Raw genomic sequence first — 18,280 nt, 5'->3', positions numbered from 1 at the left:
TGGCTTTGTGTTTTTGGTTATTGTCCTGCTGAAAGGTGAATTCATCTCCTAGTGTGTGGTGGTAAGCAGACTGAACCAGGCTTTTCTTTAGGATTATGCCTTTGCTTACCTTTTTTTTATCCAGAAAACCTCCCCAGACCTTAATGATTACAAGCATGCCCATAACATGATGCAACCACCACTATGCTTGAAAATATGGAGAGTGGTACTCAGTAATGTGTTGTATTGGATTTGCCCCAAGCATAGCACTCTGTATACAGGACATAAAGTTGAGGTACCTTACAGATAATGTTAAATACTATTATTGCACACAGTGTCCATGCAATTTATTATGTGACTTGTTAAGCACATTTTTACTCCCAAACTTATTTAGGCTTGCCATAACAAAGGAGTTGAATGCTTATTGACTTAAGTCATTTCAGCTTTTCATTTTTAATGAATTATTAAACATTTTGAAAAACATAATTGCACTTTGACATTGAGGTATTGTGTGTAGGCCAGTGACAAACAAAACTCAAAACTCAAAACTCAAACTCAAGGCTGTCGTAGGTGGAAGAAGGTGAGGACCAAGTTGCAGCGTGGTACATGTTCATACTTTTAATAATGGAACTGAACACTGATTAACAAAACACAGAGAACAACCAAAACAGTTCTGTCTGGTGCAGACACAAAAACAGAAAGCCAACACCCACAACCAAAATGGGGAAAACAGGCTACCTAAGTATGATTCTCAATCAGAGACAACGAACGACACCTGCCTCTGATTGAGAACCATACTAGGCCAAACACATAGAAATATAACATAGAAAAAAGAACATAGACTACCCACCCCAACTCACGCCCTGACCAACCTAACACAAAGACATAAAAAAGGAACTAAGGTCAGAACGTGACAATTCCTCATCCTAGTCTATCTTTAACAAAACACAGGATATCTGCAACACTATTCAACTTTAAAGTCCTGACTCTAGAAAATAAATTACCCTTAGAATTCTTGTGAACCCAAAGCTCTGATGACTGTCTGTTTGAACCAGAGAGATATACAGTTGAAGTCGGAAGTTTACATACACCTTAGCCAAATACATTTAAACTCAGTTTTTCACAATTCCTGATATTTAATCCTAGTAAAAATTCCTAGTCTTAGGTCAGTTAGGATCACCACTTTATTTTAAGAATGTGAAATAATAGTAGTGATTTATTTCAGCTTTTATTTCTTTCATCACATTTCCAGTGGGTCAGACGTTTACATTCACTCAATTAGTATTTGGTAGCATTGCCTTTAAACTGTTTAACTTGGGTCAAGCATTTCGGGTAGCCTTCCACTAGCTTCCCACAGTAAATTGGGTGAATTTTGGCCCATTCCTCCTGACAGAGCTGGTGTAACTGAGTCAGGTTTGTAGGCCTCCTTGCTCGCACACACTTTCAGATCTGTCCACAAAATTCCTATGGTATTGAGGTCAGGGCTCTGTTATGGCCACTCCAATACGTTGACTTTGTTGTCCTTAAGCCATTTTGCCACAACTTTGGGAGTATGCTTGGGGTCATTGTCCATTTGGAAGACCCATTTGCGATCAAGCTTTAACTTCCTGACTGATGTCTTGAGATGTTGCTTCAATATATGCACATCATTTTCCTGCCTCATGATGCCATCTATTTTGTGAAGTGCACCAGTCCCTCCAGCAGCAAAGCACCTCCACAACATGATGCTGCCACCCCCGTGCTTCACGGTTGGGATGGTGTTCTTCGACTTGCAAGCTTCCCCCTTTTACCTCCAAACATAACGACGGTCATTATGGCCAAACAGTTCTATTTTTGTTTCATCAGACCAGAGGACATTTCTCCAAAAAGTATGATATTTGTCCCCATGTGCAGTTGCAAACCGCAGTCTGGCTTTTTTATGGCGGTTTTGAAACCTGGCCTTTCAGGTTGTGTTGCTATAGGACTCGTTTTACTGTGGATACAGATACTTTTGTAACTGTTTCCTCCAGCATCTTCACAAGGTCCTTTGCTGTTGTTCTGGGATTGATTTGCACTTTTTGCACCAAAGTACTTTCATCTCTAGGAGAGAGAACGCGTCTCCTTCCTGAGCGGTATGATGGCTGCGTGGTCCCATGGTGTTTATACTTGCGTACTATTGTTTGTACAGATGAACGTGGTACCTTCAGGCATTTGGAAATTGCTCCCAAGGATGAACCAGACTTGTGGAGGTCTTGGCTGATTTATTTTCATTTTCCCATGATGTCAAGCAAAGAGGCACTGAGTTTGAGGGTAGGCCTTGAAATACATCCACAGGTACACCTCCCATTGACTCAAATGATTAGCCTATTAGGCAATAAGCCTATCAGAAGCTTCTAAAGCATGACCTAATATTCTGGAATTTTCCAAGCTGTTTAAAGGCACAGTCAACTTAGTGTATGTGAACTTCTGATAGGGAGCACCCCCCTATCCCCCCTAGGGAGCACCCCCCCTATCCACATCGAAGGGACAGCAGTGGAGAAGGTAGTAAGTTTTAAGTTCCTCGGCGTACACATCACAGGCAAACTGAAATGGTCCACCCACACAGACAGTGTGGTGAAGAAGGCGCAATAGTGCCTCTTCAATCTCAGGAGGCTGAAGAAATTCGGCTTGTCACCCAAAACCCTAACAAACTTTTACAGATGCACAATCGAGAGCATCCTGTCGTCTGTATCACAGACTGGTACGGCAACTGCACCGCCCTCAACCGCAAGGCTCTCTAGAGGGTGGTGCAGTCTGCACAACGCATCACCGGGGGCAAACTACCTGCCCTTCATGACACCTACACCACCCGATGTCACAGGAAGGCCAAAAAGATCATCAAGGACAACAACCACCCGAGCCACTGCCTGTCCACACCGCTACCATCCAGAAGGTGAGGTCAGTATAGGTACATAAAAGCTGGGAACGAGAGACTGAAAAACATATTCTATCTCAAGGCCTTCAGACTGCTAAACAGTAATCACTAACTCAGAGACGCTGCTGCCTACATTGAGACCCAATCACTGGCCACTTTAATGAATGGATCACTTTAAACAATGCCACTTTAAATAATGCCACTTAAATAGGTATCTGTAACGCTCGTCTTCTTCTGACGAGGAGTAAGAGATATCGGACCAATTTGCAGCGTGGTAAGTGTCCATTTTAATATATAAAACTGAACACTACAAAATACAAAATAACACAGTGAAAGAACGAAACAAACGAAACAGTCCCGTGTGGCACAAACACGGAAAATAATCAACCACAACTCAAAAGTGAAACCAGCCTACCTAAGTATGGTTCTCAATCAGGGACAACGATATACAGCTGCCTCTGATTGAGAACCATACCAGGCCAAACACAGAAATCCCAAATCATAGAAAAAGGAACATAGACAACCCACCCAACTCACGCCCTGACCATACTGAACTTCCTGTGACATCGGGTGGTGTAGGTGTCATGAAGGGCAGGTAGTTTGCCCCCGGTGATGCGTTGTGCAGACAGCACCACCCTCTAGAGAGCCTTGCGGTTGAGGGCGGTGCAGTTGCCGTACCAGTATTCTGTATTTTATACCATTTATTGCACCTTGCCTATGCCACTCGGCCATCACTCATCCATATATTTATATGTACATATTCTCATTCACCCCTTTAGATTTGTGTGTATTAGGTAGTTGTTGGGAAATTGTTAGATTACTTGTTAGATATTACTGCACTGTCGGAACTAGAAGCACAAGCATTTCGCTACACTCGCAATAACATCTGCTAACCATGTGTATGTGACCAATAAAATTCTATTTGATTTGAGTTGGTACAGTATACAGGCAACCAATGTTATTGTGCTTCACGATTCAGGCCTGCTCTCTTTGTTCACTTAATTAAAACACACACACATACGCAGGCACATATGCACATGCACACAACAACACAAAATACCGAAATGCCTTTGTTGTCTGACCTTGACAATTAATTGAATGCTTGGAAGGCAGGGGGAAATGCTTCCACAGCATCCTGAGCCCCACTCAATACATACACAGAGCTCTTAGGCTGCAGAAGAGGGAGTCCAACAGTGCTATTGACTCTCTCCCCAACTCTACATACCTAGCCAATAGAGGAAAGCCTTTCAAAACCAACAACAACAACAGACAGAGATATGTATTCATATTCATTGGCACACCCTATTCATTCTGTACTCTGCATTTCTGAAAAGCATCGTGGTCAAAGCCAAGGCTCTTTGCATGATAACCGTCTCTACAGAGAGATGGAATGGAATTACTATCAGCAGGATCCCATTAAATTAGATTTTCTCGATACAGAGGGAAATATAACATGTATCTGGAGAAAGTAGATTAATCATAGATCAATTTTTACAAAGAAGGTAACCAAAAAAAGATTCCCCCTCTCTTACAAAAACTAATATGGATCCAGTCCAAACGTTCATGATTTGAGTATATGTCCGTTCATACTACAAGTGCCACTGAAACTGTCCCTTAACATGTCATGATGAGTGTGTGTGCATGACAACACAGAGCCAACTGAAAGACACACTTTTAGGGCCCCCCAAACAGGAGCATCAGCCAGGGGTTTGGAGATGTGAAGTCACCACATCTACACTAATGATAGCAACATGCCCTGAGAGAGAGACATATTGCAGAAGCCTATTCTGAGATTCTGACAATGATCACTCAATCACATAAATTGCTCGTTCACATAACCACAGTATTCACATGACAATATTCATATATCTACCTAAAACATTTAAGGTTAATCTGTAATATGAGTTTGGACAGAGTGGTTGATTGAATCCCAGCTGTCATACATTGAGGCCATATGTTCCCTGGCTGTATGAAGTCCTACTCACCACAGAGACTGTCCCTCTCATAGAAACAGCTGGGGGTGCTGATGGAGAGATGGCATGGTTATATCATGTATAAAAGAGCTCCTTATACTTTCAGTGCATTTTTTTTCCACAAAAGGTGGGTAAACTGCATTTATCCTCCTCTACACCACCGGATGTGAGGAAACAACTCCATTCAACCTTTTATATGGATTAATACATTACATTACATACTATCCTGTAGTTCACAGAGTTTATAGTTCACAGTTTTTATCACAGTTCATAATAATGTGTGAGGTATCGCCAAATGGAGAACTATGCAGATGAATATTTTTATTTAAATGAGGCACAGCATAATCTCCAACTCCCTCATCTTTGAGATCAAAGTCATCGTGTACTATACTTAGCTATGGACTAGCTCTCAATGTGAGGCCTGATGACCCATTTTCTTATGCTCTCATAATTAGCACTACTACACTCAATTATACCCAGAATATATTCACCTGGTTCTGTTAAATATCACCAATATTTAAGGAAAGTCCAAATTGATATCTAAATGAACCCATTATTACACACAGCAGGATCCAATACATAACAATAAAATAATGGATGTAAAAAAATGATCTGCTCCCAGAACATAATACTATATTTGTAGTACAAGTACATATTGAAGTTAATTTTACTTGTTACCATGACATGTTTATTTTGTATACCTCATCCCTGAAGTAAAACAAAAAGTAGCCACTGTTAAAAAAACACCCACAAAAGGCAAGCAGTCAATGAGGCACCAACCTATTGATTCTACCTCATGCTTTGGTAAAAAAAAAAGGTGGCTGGGGAGATGCAGAGGTGGAGCTAGGGTCAGTGGTATTTACCTGACCTTCACACACACAGCCACGCAAAGCCCCATGTGGGACTCACACACACACACACACACACACACACACACACACACACACACACACACACACACACACACACACACACACACACACACACACACACACACACACACACACACACACACACACACACACACACATTAAAGAGGAGTGAGAGATGGCCAACTGGTTTGCTTTGATGAGGCTGTCTTCTCCTTTCCAAGTTAGGGTCCTATGAGTATGAGAGTAGAAAGACCACACACACACCTGTCAAATTGTTATTCTATTGTATTAGTTGCGAGGCTTTTGTGAAGGTAACATGAGTAGGTAATAATGACATGTGCATTTTATTGCCTGTACATTGATCACATATCGTCCAGATAATGGGACCAGAGGTCATTGCCCTGAAGTCTACAATCGTGTTTTTGTCCTTTCTTTTTTATGGACCTTTTCAGATCCTATGACGTTGGAAAATGCTATTTGTTTTATAGCAAAAATCCATCCAGCTCCGTTTTGTCACAGGGTGAATCAATTCACTGTGGCATGATGTCATATAGTCTTTGATAAGTTGTAACCACCATCCAGCTGCCATAAACATACACTGTAAAAAAAAAAAAATCCTGCAGCAAAAGTATTCTAAAGACTATTCAGAGTGTCACCCTGACACCAGGCATTACATTCACATAGGAGCAAGGACATGGCTGCTGAAAGTGCTGCCAAGACTAATAACAGATAATCTGTCCTGTATGGAGAAAAGACGACTAAAGCTACCCCAGGGAACATGATTCATCATTGTCATTCGGGACCACCAATTTTTTTTTTCCAGCTTGATGAAGAATCCCCCAAAAAACTACCATGCAAGAACCTCAACTCTTTATTTATAAACATTTTGAACGTAGACACTTATAGTTTAAATAATTACATTGTAGTAAGATATCAAATTTAGCCCCTCAGCTTTGAATCCTGAAAGTGAAAATGAAGGCGTTGTGATTGGAAACACCTCTCTGTCCTTTGCAGCACAAAGCTTATGAATACATCTCGTTGTCGATACCGGGTAGGGCAGAGTTTATGTAGCTGGCTTGGCTGGCTAGCCACTTCAGTAGCTACTGGTTGGCTAGCTAGCTGAGACCAAAGAGATGAGAGAACTTTTTACTGACTGAAGCATATATCTGACAGTGACACAGTGCAGCCCTGTGGACTGAAGCTGAACTTTACTACAACTAGATATTTAACCCTGTTTAAAATGGGCAATGTTGAGGAGGTAGAAGTGACAAAATGGAATGGAATTATCATAGAGGTTTTATAACCTAATCCATTCTACAGGTAGCATGGTTGGCTCATGTCTGTTATTCCATATAGGCTACGTAATCTAAGTGAAACTCACTTAGATAATACCTTTGACGATACAGTGGTAGCAATACATGGTTATAACATTTACCGAAAAGACAGAAATGCCAACGGGGGCCGTGTTGCGGCCTATATAAAGAACCACATTCCTGTAAAGCTTAGACGATCTAATATTAAATACTGTTCAAGTAATATGGCTACAGGTTCATCTGCCTGACCTAAAGCCCATTCTTGTGGGAAGCTGCTATAGATCACCAAGTGCTAACAGTCAGTATCTGTATAATATGTGTGAAATGCTTGATAATATATGTGATATCAACAGAGAAGTATATTTTCTGGGTGATTTTAAATATTGACTGGCTCTCATCAAGCTGCTCACTCAAGAAAAAACTTCAAACTGTAACCAGTGACTACAACCTGGTTCAGGATGTCAGTCAACCTACCAGGATAGTTACAAACAGCACAGGAATTAAATCAACACGTATTGATCACATCTTTACTAATGCTGCAGAAATGTGCTTTAAAGCAGTATCCAAATCCATAGGATGTAGTGATCACAATATAATAGCCATATCTAGGAATGCCAAAGTTCCAAAGGCTGGGTCTAATATAGTGTATAAGAGGTCTTTGTCTAACCATCTGTAAATATTTTAAATTGATGCTCAAAAACCTATAGAATCATATTTATAGTTGTTCAAGGCTTAAACTCCCATGATTCCATTCGGCAAAACCACCCCCACCATAACTGTCGAATTTGCAGTTCTAGCTGCAATTGCTCCCTTTCCAAATAACCTATATTTTTGCAGTGAACTTCATACTTTCATACCTAGTTTCAATAGGTCTACAGGTCTACAGTGTTGTTGGATGGTTGCTTGGACAGTTGCTAAGGCTGTATTTGACTGTTATTCTTTGTTAATGTTAGCACCAAAGATACACAGGCTTCAATCATGAGAGACTAGGATTCCGTAGTGAATTGCCTGTAAATTCTATAATAAATGTTGTATTCTTATATACTAACATCCTAGTAACTGGTTAAAGTGGTGGAATTGGCCTTATGTATCATGAATAAAGGTAAGACCCAAGTGCAGACTGTGTGAAGTAACAATGTTTATTGTAACCACAGGGGCAGGCAAACGACAGGTCAAGGCAGGCAGGGGTCGATAATCCAGAGCTGAGGCCAAGGTACAAGATGGCAGGCAGGCCCAGGGTCAGAGACAGGCAGTGGTCAGGCAGACGGGTACAGGGTCAGGAAAGGCAAAGGTCAAAAACCATCAGGATGAGAAGAAGAGAGACTAGGGAAAAACAGGAGCTGAGACAAAACATTGGTAGGCTTGAACAAACAAGACGAACTGGCAACAGACAGACAGAAAACACAGGTATGAATACACAGGGGACAATGGGGGAAGATGGGTGACACCTGGAGGGGGTGGAGACAAGCACAAGGACAGGTGAAACAGATCAGGGCGTGACATTATGTCTCCTCAAATATGATGTAATCTTAGTCTGTCATGTTTGGAGTTGTGTGGCTCTGTTATGGACACTTACATTTTTCTTTACAGTTGAGTTGCCCTGGTCGTGTCAGTATACATTAACTTTAAAACTAACTCATGACATGTTGCACCTCTACCTTGCTACCTTTCAGATGAGACAAATAGGCGTACAGATGAAAACAGCAGGCCAGTGGAGCACTTAGAACAGCAGCAGCCAGGGGCAACTGGTAGGGAAGAGGATTATTTAGGTGACCCACACCCTCTTCCATGGCTGCTATCTATAAATGCATTTGGAGACGTTTTTGAGATGATTACATCAAGATAGCTAGCTAATAGGAAGTTAGCTATCGGATTAAATTTAATTCACAAAGCCAAACAGTGTGTAAAGTTAGCTAGCTAGCAGCTCAGTTGAGTGAGCCTACAAAGTGGCCTACTAGATAATAATACTATTTGGACTCATCAGACCAAAGAACAGATTTCCACCAGTCTAATGTCCACTTTTTTTCCAGAGTAGAGAGACCCACAATAGCTACTGTAATTGAGTACTGTCAGTGTCTGCTGTGCCAGATGGGTAGATGCAAGTTACCTGAATGTAATATATTTATATTGTATTATTATAACATTTGTAGAAAAATATATGGGAAAATATGAACAAAAAATATGATAACTGAATATATTTATTGATATTAGTCTGAATATTATACCTGTACCTGTGTAACGGCCATTGAAAAATGAAATAAAAGTTAGACACAAAAAAAACGTATTAGGTCTAGGGCTCTATTCAATCCGAATCGCGGAAATGTTGTATTTACAGCGTGATTGAAATTTAAAGGCAATGTTCCCTAGTGGAGACTGTATTCACAGTAAACACTGCATATATCAGCTCAATCGGGAAATGTACCTTTACATTTCTAGCGTGCAATCTGTAAAACTTCAGCGATACAGAATTAATAGAGCCCCTAATCTCTCAATGTTTATCTCTAAGTGTACCAAATTCATGCATTAGGCTGTTGAAAGGCTGTTGTTTTTTTTTTACTGGCTTTGGGCTAAGCCCCCAATGTCTTCAAAACGTAGAAACGCCAATGGTTGCAGCTAAACTTGACATAGCAGTTAGGTACTCGAACACAGCCCAGGGAGACCGGTAGGCTAGCTGCAGAATCGATACATGAGTTTGCTTATCTTTCTCTATCTTTCTCCCTTTCTCTTTGTGTGGATCATACTGAAGCAGATCAATTCAATAAGAGAATGTTCCATGCAATAATCCAAAGAATTGAATAGCCCTCCTCCATCTCTGCTTTATAGAGAAACTGTATTCTAAAACAGTTTGAAGTGGATAATGATCATTGGGGTTTCCCATTTCTATTATAATTGTTTATATCAACAACAGATCTGGTAAAAGTCTTCTCTGGTTCAAGTACCTTGTATTTATAAATCTTTCCCTCTTTATCCAAACATAATCTAAGCATTTTCACAGAGACTGCAAAGGTATATTCTCAATGCTCATTCTATTTCCTAATGCTCGCTTTGGAACTTAGCATAAAGAGGATACACATAGCATAAACATTTTAACTTTTAATTTGTCAACTGTTCAATACTTTGGTAAAGAAAGTCCCTACTTATTTATTTGAACATGTCCTGTTGCGAGATGATTGGCTCACACCACTGGTTAGGAGTGTGAGATGAGTGTGTCTATAGAGCGAACTGGGGATTAGCTGCAGAAGATCAATGTGTTCCTTCTCCTCAGGCATGGAAACCACTGCCTGTTCACCCCCTGGAATTGCATGTCCATCCCTAATGAAGGCCTGAGACCTACCAGGGAAATTATAATCTTCATGTTGTGTTCTATTAATAAAATTGTCGTACCCTTTCTTTTGGTATGCATTATTGTGCTTTAGATCAGGGTTTCCCAAACTCGGTTCTGGGGCCCCCCCCCGGGTGCACGTTTTGCCCTAGCGCTACACAGCTGATTCAAATAATCAAAGCTTGATGATGAGTTGGTTATTTGAATCAGCTGTGTAGTGCTAGGGCAAAAACCAAAAACGTGCACCCAGGGGGGGCCCCAGGACCGAGTTTGGGAAACCCTACTTTAGATCAACAGTTTACTTGGTCATATTAAAATACATACAGATTAAAAATATACATATCTTATCATGAGAGAAGTGTGATTGTGTGTATCCTGTATAATGTATTGTAATGTATATTCAGAGGGCCTCCCAGTCGGAGGAACCCAGAGTAGTAGTGGAGTACTCTGTGGAGACCAGTGAGTCACAAGCCTCATTTCCTCTTCCTCTAGATGCATCCAAGAAGTCCCAGGAAGTCCCAGCGGAGGACTTTGACATCGACATGGACGCCCCGGAGACTGAGAAGGCGGCCGTTGCCATTCAATCGCAGTTCCGGAAGTTCCAGACTAAGAAGAAGACTGACGACAAGTCATAGTGGCCACAGGGTTTCCCTGTAGCTGTGGAGACCTGGCAGGGGTAGCTTGGTGTGGTGGCGTTTGCATGTATACATATTCATACCGTACGAACTCAAGAGGTGGTGTGAGGGGAGAAAGCAAGGCAGAAGCCTGTCGATCACTGACATGTCTGTGAAACTCCATACGTAACCTATTATTTGATTGCTGTATCAATAAATGGCAAAGTTCTGAAGAATGGTTTTCTGTCCCTCCATTTTGTCCATTCATGGTGTGTAGCTTGTAATGTGTTAGAGAATGTATTTTGTATTTCAGCTTTTTACCTCCATCATCCCTTCTGTATTTATCAGGTTCTCTCTATGTAGAATAGAAGATGATTTCACCACATAATATAAATGCATTTTTCTTATCCTCATGGCACCCTCTGGTTATGATCTACTGTGTAACAATGTACATTGAATTTAAATAAACATTCTGTGTGGACAAGTGCATATGTGGGGACTTGGTCATAACCCTGTGGAACTCTAAATATAGAAGGAGGATGAGGAGCACCACTCTCCTACGTTGTATTCCCTCCCCTCTTCAGCAGTGTCACCATCCCCATGAACAATTCTCCTTCGATTCTGTCCTCCTGCTGACTCGTGGTTGTTAGAGCTCTCCTTACTTACAAATCGCTTCATTCATAACTAGGAGTTTTTAGGATTAATATTTTATTGGCTATTGAATGTTTTAGAAGTTAGATACATTGAGTCAGGTCTAGAATTATTGGATCCCTTGATCAAGATGAGCAAAACAAAGTACCGAGCTACAGTATATTGTATGCTCAAACAAATTGGGAAATTATATTATTTTACACTAACAAAATTGCTCAGAGAAAGAGACAAGTAATACAAATCATTCTTAAAAAGATAGGAGTCAAAATGATTGACAACCCTGATTTCAATACCTCACCTTGAGAGGATAACGGCACTGAGCCTTTTTCTAAAATGTTTGATGAGATTGGAGAACACATTGGGAGAGATCTTAGACTATTTCTCCATACAGAATCTTTTCAGGTCCTTGATATCCTTCATCTGCATTTATGGACTGCCCTCTTCAATTCAAACCACAGGTTTTCAATGGGGTTCAAATCCGGAGACTGGTCAATGCAGAATTTAGATTTTGTGACCAATTAACCATTTCTTTGTGGATTTTGTTGTGTCCTTGGGATTATTTTCTTGCTAGAAGATCCACTTGCAGCCAAGTTTTAGCCTCCTAGCAGAGGCAACCAGCTTTTTGGCAAAAATGTCCTGGTACTGGGTAAAGTTCATGATGCCGTTGACCTTAACAAAGGCCCCAGGACTAGTGGAAGCAAAATAGCCCCATAACATCAAAGATCCCCCGCCATATTGTAAATTGGTACTGTATGGGGTTCTTTTCTGCTTATGCATCCTTATTTCGAGGCCAAACTCACCACCGTTGGGCGTGGCCAACGATGTAAAAGCCTGGAATTTGCTCAACTGCATTGACACTTGGATTGGAACCGGTGCTATGGTCAGATGACATGAAAACAGAGCTCTTTGGCCACGCACACCAGTGATGGGTTTGGCTTCTAAATAAGGATTCATAATCAGAAAATAACCCCATACCTACTGTCAAATATGGTAGTGGATCTCTGATGTTATGTGGCTATTTAGATTTTGTTTTTGTTTGACCATTTTCATTTAAAAAATTCATAGTAAGGTACTAACCCTAAGGTATTTGAGATAAAAACAGCTGAATTGGAATTTAAATATATGGTGGTAGTATCTCAAAGTACCTTTTTTTCTGGCTAACAATTAAGTACCTTACTATAATTGTTTTCAATTAAAATGGTCAAAAATAAACTAAACAAAAAGCCATTTAAAAAATAAAAATTTTGCAAGGACTATATGGGAGAGGTCTGAGTGGGGGGCCAAATTGGACGAGCCTAATGGGAAGGATATGTAAAAAAAAAAAAAAATACATTTACAAAAAATATAATAATAACCTAGCTGTTATTGGCAGAGAGGAGGGCAAACTCTCTTTGTTATAGGTGGATAAACTTATACCGCCTGGAGATATCGCCAGGTGGTCCAAAACCCCACCCATGCAAAACAAGCAGAAATTTGAGGCAGTCTTTTCAAACAGCTATTACACTAATTTGACCTTATTATTCCAACCTCATAGTGTGGAAATATATATAAAACACATGAAAATCACGTTTTTGACGGCATTGCCCCTTTAAGAGCATTTGTACCAGATATTTTTCTCTGGGATAATGAAATGCCCTGAGGTGGCCAGTGAGGTGTCTGAGCCTCTTAGACTACAGCATAATTATAGGGATTAGCAGGCCTCTGGGAACAGCTCAATTGCACTTTATCAAGGCCAGTAGGGACTTTTGAACTGCACCTCATTGAGCCTTCCTAGTGACTGACTCGATAGCCAAGTAAACCGGAGGATTGAACTGCTATTTGGCCCATTTCCTTGATATGTAAAGACATCTAGGGCCATATTGGCAGCAAAGAGGGAAGGCCCTAGATTTTAGTCACACACAATGCAAGTGTACAGTATGACATTTCCCTCATCAAGATGCTTTCCAGATATTGAAACAGTGGAAATGTCAGTTTGTCAGTGATTTACTGTAAGAGTAAAGTCACTGTCAATGCAGTTTTTCAATAAAAAGTAACAGGAACAATGGCCTTCAGAGCTCTTGTGAAGGTCATTCCTCGCATGAGAAAATACATCATTCACTCGAGCTCCCCCTACAGCACAGTGCCACTTGCTGAGTTTAATACTTCTCCTGAGACGTGGGTAAAAAAGTGTCCTCTAGGTGTGTGTGTGTGCGTGCGCATGCGTGTGTGTGTGTTCCAATTTAGCCCAGACAGTAATATTTTCCCCCTCTGACTTTAGCCCTGTTTATACCTGGTGCTAACATGCGTCCTTTGTCCACATTTTGATTTACCCACTTTGCGTTTACACACGGTATTAAAATGTGTGTCTTGTCCATCCACACAGATTTAATGATCTGCCCACTGTATGCAAATATGTGTTCATTTATTTTAAGAGACATATTGATGCCATAAGTGGGATAATTATGATATAAATGGCTTTGCTGTCCAGATCTGTTTAGACTTGTAAGATAATTCATAGTAATTTAGAGGTACTTATATTTGTCCTGTTACACACTTCTACAAGTGTGTAATGAAAATTAGTTTCTTGCATATCCCAACTCCCCGAGACACCTGCAGGGAGTTGGGTCACAGCCAAGGTCACCATTGTCCAGCGCCCCTAGAGCAATTGGGTTTTGCCTTGCTCAAGGGCACAGCGACAGATTCTTCACCTTGTCGGCTCAGGGAATCGAACCAGTGACCTTTTGGTTACTGGTCCAACACCCTAACCTAGAGGCTACCTGCTGCTTGACTACCTCCAGAGGTGGTCAGGAACATCTGTTCACAATCAGATCACAATGTATTTTAATCCTCTAACCCTGTCCAGAAATGTGTGCACAATCAAAATATGGACAAGGCTTTTGAGACAAGTATCTGGAACAGCAATCCTCTTCTCCCTGGTGGGATGATGGTGTAGGGAGAGAGTGGAGACTGACAGGTCTGGGATGAGGACTGGACCTCAGACTCCTCCCTGGAGAGACCCAAGCTGGCACCCTCCTCTCACCTATAAATTGGAGATAGATTGAAGCACCATGGGGCTGGTAGGCTGACACAGGCTTCACAATCCAGACATTGTAGTTGGATTGGCCCTAAAATCAGCAGCATCTCTCAGATGAAGAAGCTTAATCTCGTTCCACAATTTTGAGGGAAAAACAACGCCTGTTTTGAGAAGCGTAGAGTATAATGGACTTGAGGTGTTACACACAGACATGTACTGTATGATGTGTTAGCGGGATACTTTCACACATGATACACCCAATATTTTAACAGAGAGAGAGCCCATCTGAATACAGTGATGATATGTCTACTCTTTTTGAAAGAAAACCTTCAAGAGCATGTTCTTGTCTTGTCATACGTTCTTGTCATAGATTATATGTCTATGGTTGTCATGGCGGTGAAATACAATATATCCTCCCTAGAGGATAATATCACTCATGTATGAGTGTACTGTATCAAACATATTTCCTCTTGTACTGTACTTCCATTTTAAAGCAACGGTACAATATATGTCCACTACCATTCATTCTATTCTAGACTGGACATATACACAAATTCATTTCACAGTAGAAGTTTACTCATAATAATAATCATCCATATTGTCATGGGAACTGACAGTTCAGTGATTGTGCCTCGCATCACTGCACCGACCCACTTCTTCTATATATATTTCAAGAAAATAAAAGCAAATAATGTGGAGATGACTTCCTGAGTTCCTGTCAAGCGTATTCTTCTATACTGAGAGCTTATGTTACAATGTCCAGACAGCAGTGATCCACGCACTTCCAGCATCTCTTGATTTGCTGGTTAGTGCTTAGGCGTTTCCTCTGTTGAGAAACTGTACAGGTTTAGACAGCACAGAAAAAGGAGCCAGATTGTAGCTATAGCCTACTGTAGATTTCATTTATTATATGTTATATTTCCAGCTACTACAGTATAATAATAGTTTCAGTTATATGTATTGAATTCACTAGAAAATTATATTTGTGAAAATATGTTTTTGATTGTGTTGCGTGGTTCATCGCTCAAGATATAGCTCCATGTTATACTAAGGGAAAAATTCCATATATGGACTCTGTTTGAACTTCAGCGCTACTAATCGAATTAAGTTTACCTTCACTGATCCTCATAGACAGGACCACATCCAGTCCTCTCAGATGTGTGTACACCGAAAGGGGTAGAAGTCACTGGACGATGTTAGGGTTAGGGTTGGGGCTAGGGTTACGGATGAACCAGGATGTGGACATGGAGCTAGGGTTAGGGTTATGGTTAGGGTTGGGGCTAGGGTTACGGATGAACCAGGATGTGGACATGGAGCTAGGGTTAGGGTTAGGGTTGGGGCTAGGGTTGGGGCTAGGGTTACGGATGAACCAGGATGTGGACATGGAGCTAGGGTTAGGGTTATGGTTAGGGTTGGGGCTAGGGTTACGGATGAACCAGGATGTGGACATGGAGCTAGGGTTAGGGTTAGGGTTAGGGTTGGGGCTAGGGTTGGGGCTAGGGTTACGGATGAACCAGGATGTGGACATGGAGCTAGGGTTAGGGTTAGGGTTGGGGCTAGGGTTACGGATGAACCAGGATGTGGACATGGAGCTAGGGTTAGGGTTAGGGGCCGTCATGGAATCAGCCAGGATTCAGTTTTCAATCTGGCCTGTCAGAGAGCTCCATTAAGTTGGAACTAAAGATGGACTATCACAACGTCAATGCTCCCCTTGCTCTTCTAAAACCACTGTCATTGCACATGAAAATATTTAATTGGGGCGTTAGGGGTAATGGAGGGCATACAGTATAACCGCCCCTTATCTCCAATTAAACCTTGAGCCAGGTGTTCAGTGGTGATTTGAATAGACTCATCTGGTCTCTGGGACCAATGAAGGAAACCTGGTCATCCATGATGTAAGATGCAGGTCGTTAGGTATTTTATGTGCCCATTGGGGTGGGTGAAACTGATTGGGGTGACCTGTGACCTGTGGCCAGGGAATTCCTCTGTGATGAAGGTACACATTTCACTGAACAAACAGTGCCTTTGTCTTCTACCAGGTATGAAGTACAAACACATTGAGTTACCTTCACACCACAGGTATAACTATCTATGTGGAGAATGATGCTGTATATTATCAACTTTGCAATTAGAGCAGGATGAAAGTTCTCCGAACAGGCTGTTTAAACAGAATATTATTGGAATAATAGAATACTAATGCCACTGTGGGCAAATTACTTAACCAGTGAACTTGTAAATTAATTTGATTAAACCTCATGAAAATTGACCTATTCATTAAAAATGTATAAATTAACTTCAAGGTCAAACATTCATAAACTACTGTATGTCTCAGTGTTTCTGAAAGGCCAGTGATCCCCATTATAACACCACCTCATTCAACCCTCTGTGTTTCCATACAGGGTTACTGTAACTCTCTTTTCTTCTCTGTCTTTCACCACCTTGAACAATGACCTAGAAATGATTGGAGCAGCCAGGTTGTTCCAGTAGCCTCAGTAATTCTGGGCCACCCCCTGAACTACTGAGTATTTCTAACCAATAATGGGGTCACAACTATTCACAGGTGCTACCATCCCATTATCGACATAGTTCTCAGGTGTGTTCATCCTGACTTTTTTTGATTGATTTTACAGTTTTGCTCCTCCTATCCTTTTGGAATTGCCGCAGGCATTGATGTGTATTTCCAATTAGGAATAAGAACTGTATCTTAAAGATTAGAAGTTATAGAAGATATAGACACTATACTGATTTCTACACCATGGATTTCCCTGTTGTGTGAAAAAATCATGTATTGCGGTCATTACAATGGGGAAAAATCACCTACGCATATTTCAGGTATGTATGTATCTCTCCAAATTGCCTCAATATTCTCCGTAGGGGGTTAGCAAATAGAGAAAAAGGACAACTCTCGCAGCAGGCCTGACTGTCTCAAGGTTGAACATCTACTATATATAACAACATCTTTGTTGTTCATCCTTATGGTAACAACTGGATTTAGTCATAATGTGAACATGATGTGTGTTGTTGTCAACAGCAATCTGATCATCTCTAATGGTTCTAACTTCTATGGCCTCGCTCAAGTAAAGGGGCCATTTTACCACATAAAACACACAAAATTGTAATGAATGCCCTCCTTTTCATTGTCAAAATGCTACATATATACTGAACAAAAATATTAACGCAACATGTAATGTGTTTGTGTTTCATGAGCTGAAATAAAAGATCCCAGAAATGTTCCAATGCCCAAAAAGCTTATTTCTCTAAAATTTTGTGCACAAATTTGTTTACATCCCTGTTATTAAGCATTTCTCCTTTGCTAAGATAATCCATCCACTTGACAGGTGTGGCATATCAAGAAGCTGATTAAACAGCATGGTCATTACACAGGTGCACCTTGTGCTGAGGACAATAAAAGGCCACTAAAATGTGCAGTTTTGTCACACAACACAATGCTACAGATGTCTCAAGTTTTGAAGGAATGTGCAATATGCATGCTGACTTCAGGAATTTCTAACAAAGCTTGTTGCTAGAAAATGTAATGTTAATTTCTTTACCACAAGTCACCTCCAACGTCGTTTGAGAGAATTTGGCAGTGTGTCCAACCGGCCTCACAACCACAGTCCACGCGTAACCACGCCAGCCCAGGACCTCCA

General features: G+C 40.9%; 1 protein-coding gene across 1 annotated transcript in view; it reads left to right on the top strand.

Moving 5' to 3' along the window:
* LOC139386014 (calmodulin regulator protein PCP4-like) overlaps positions 1 to 11,442 on the top strand; it is a 46,727-nt gene extending 35,285 nt beyond the window's left edge. The window contains exon 3 of the mRNA XM_071131345.1: positions 10,845 to 11,442. Coding sequence (XP_070987446.1) covers positions 10,845 to 10,987 — 143 coding nt within the window. The 3' untranslated portion in view covers positions 10,988 to 11,442. The remainder of the gene's footprint in view (positions 1 to 10,844) is intronic.
* The last annotated feature ends 6,838 nt before the right edge of the window (positions 11,443 to 18,280 follow it).

Source organism: Oncorhynchus clarkii, chromosome 27 (assembly GCF_045791955.1).
Source record: "Oncorhynchus clarkii lewisi isolate Uvic-CL-2024 chromosome 27, UVic_Ocla_1.0, whole genome shotgun sequence".
NCBI lineage: Eukaryota > Metazoa > Chordata > Actinopteri > Salmoniformes > Salmonidae > Oncorhynchus > Oncorhynchus clarkii.
Note: the sequence above shows the minus strand (reverse complement) of the source record. Positions and strands in the feature narration are given on the sequence as shown.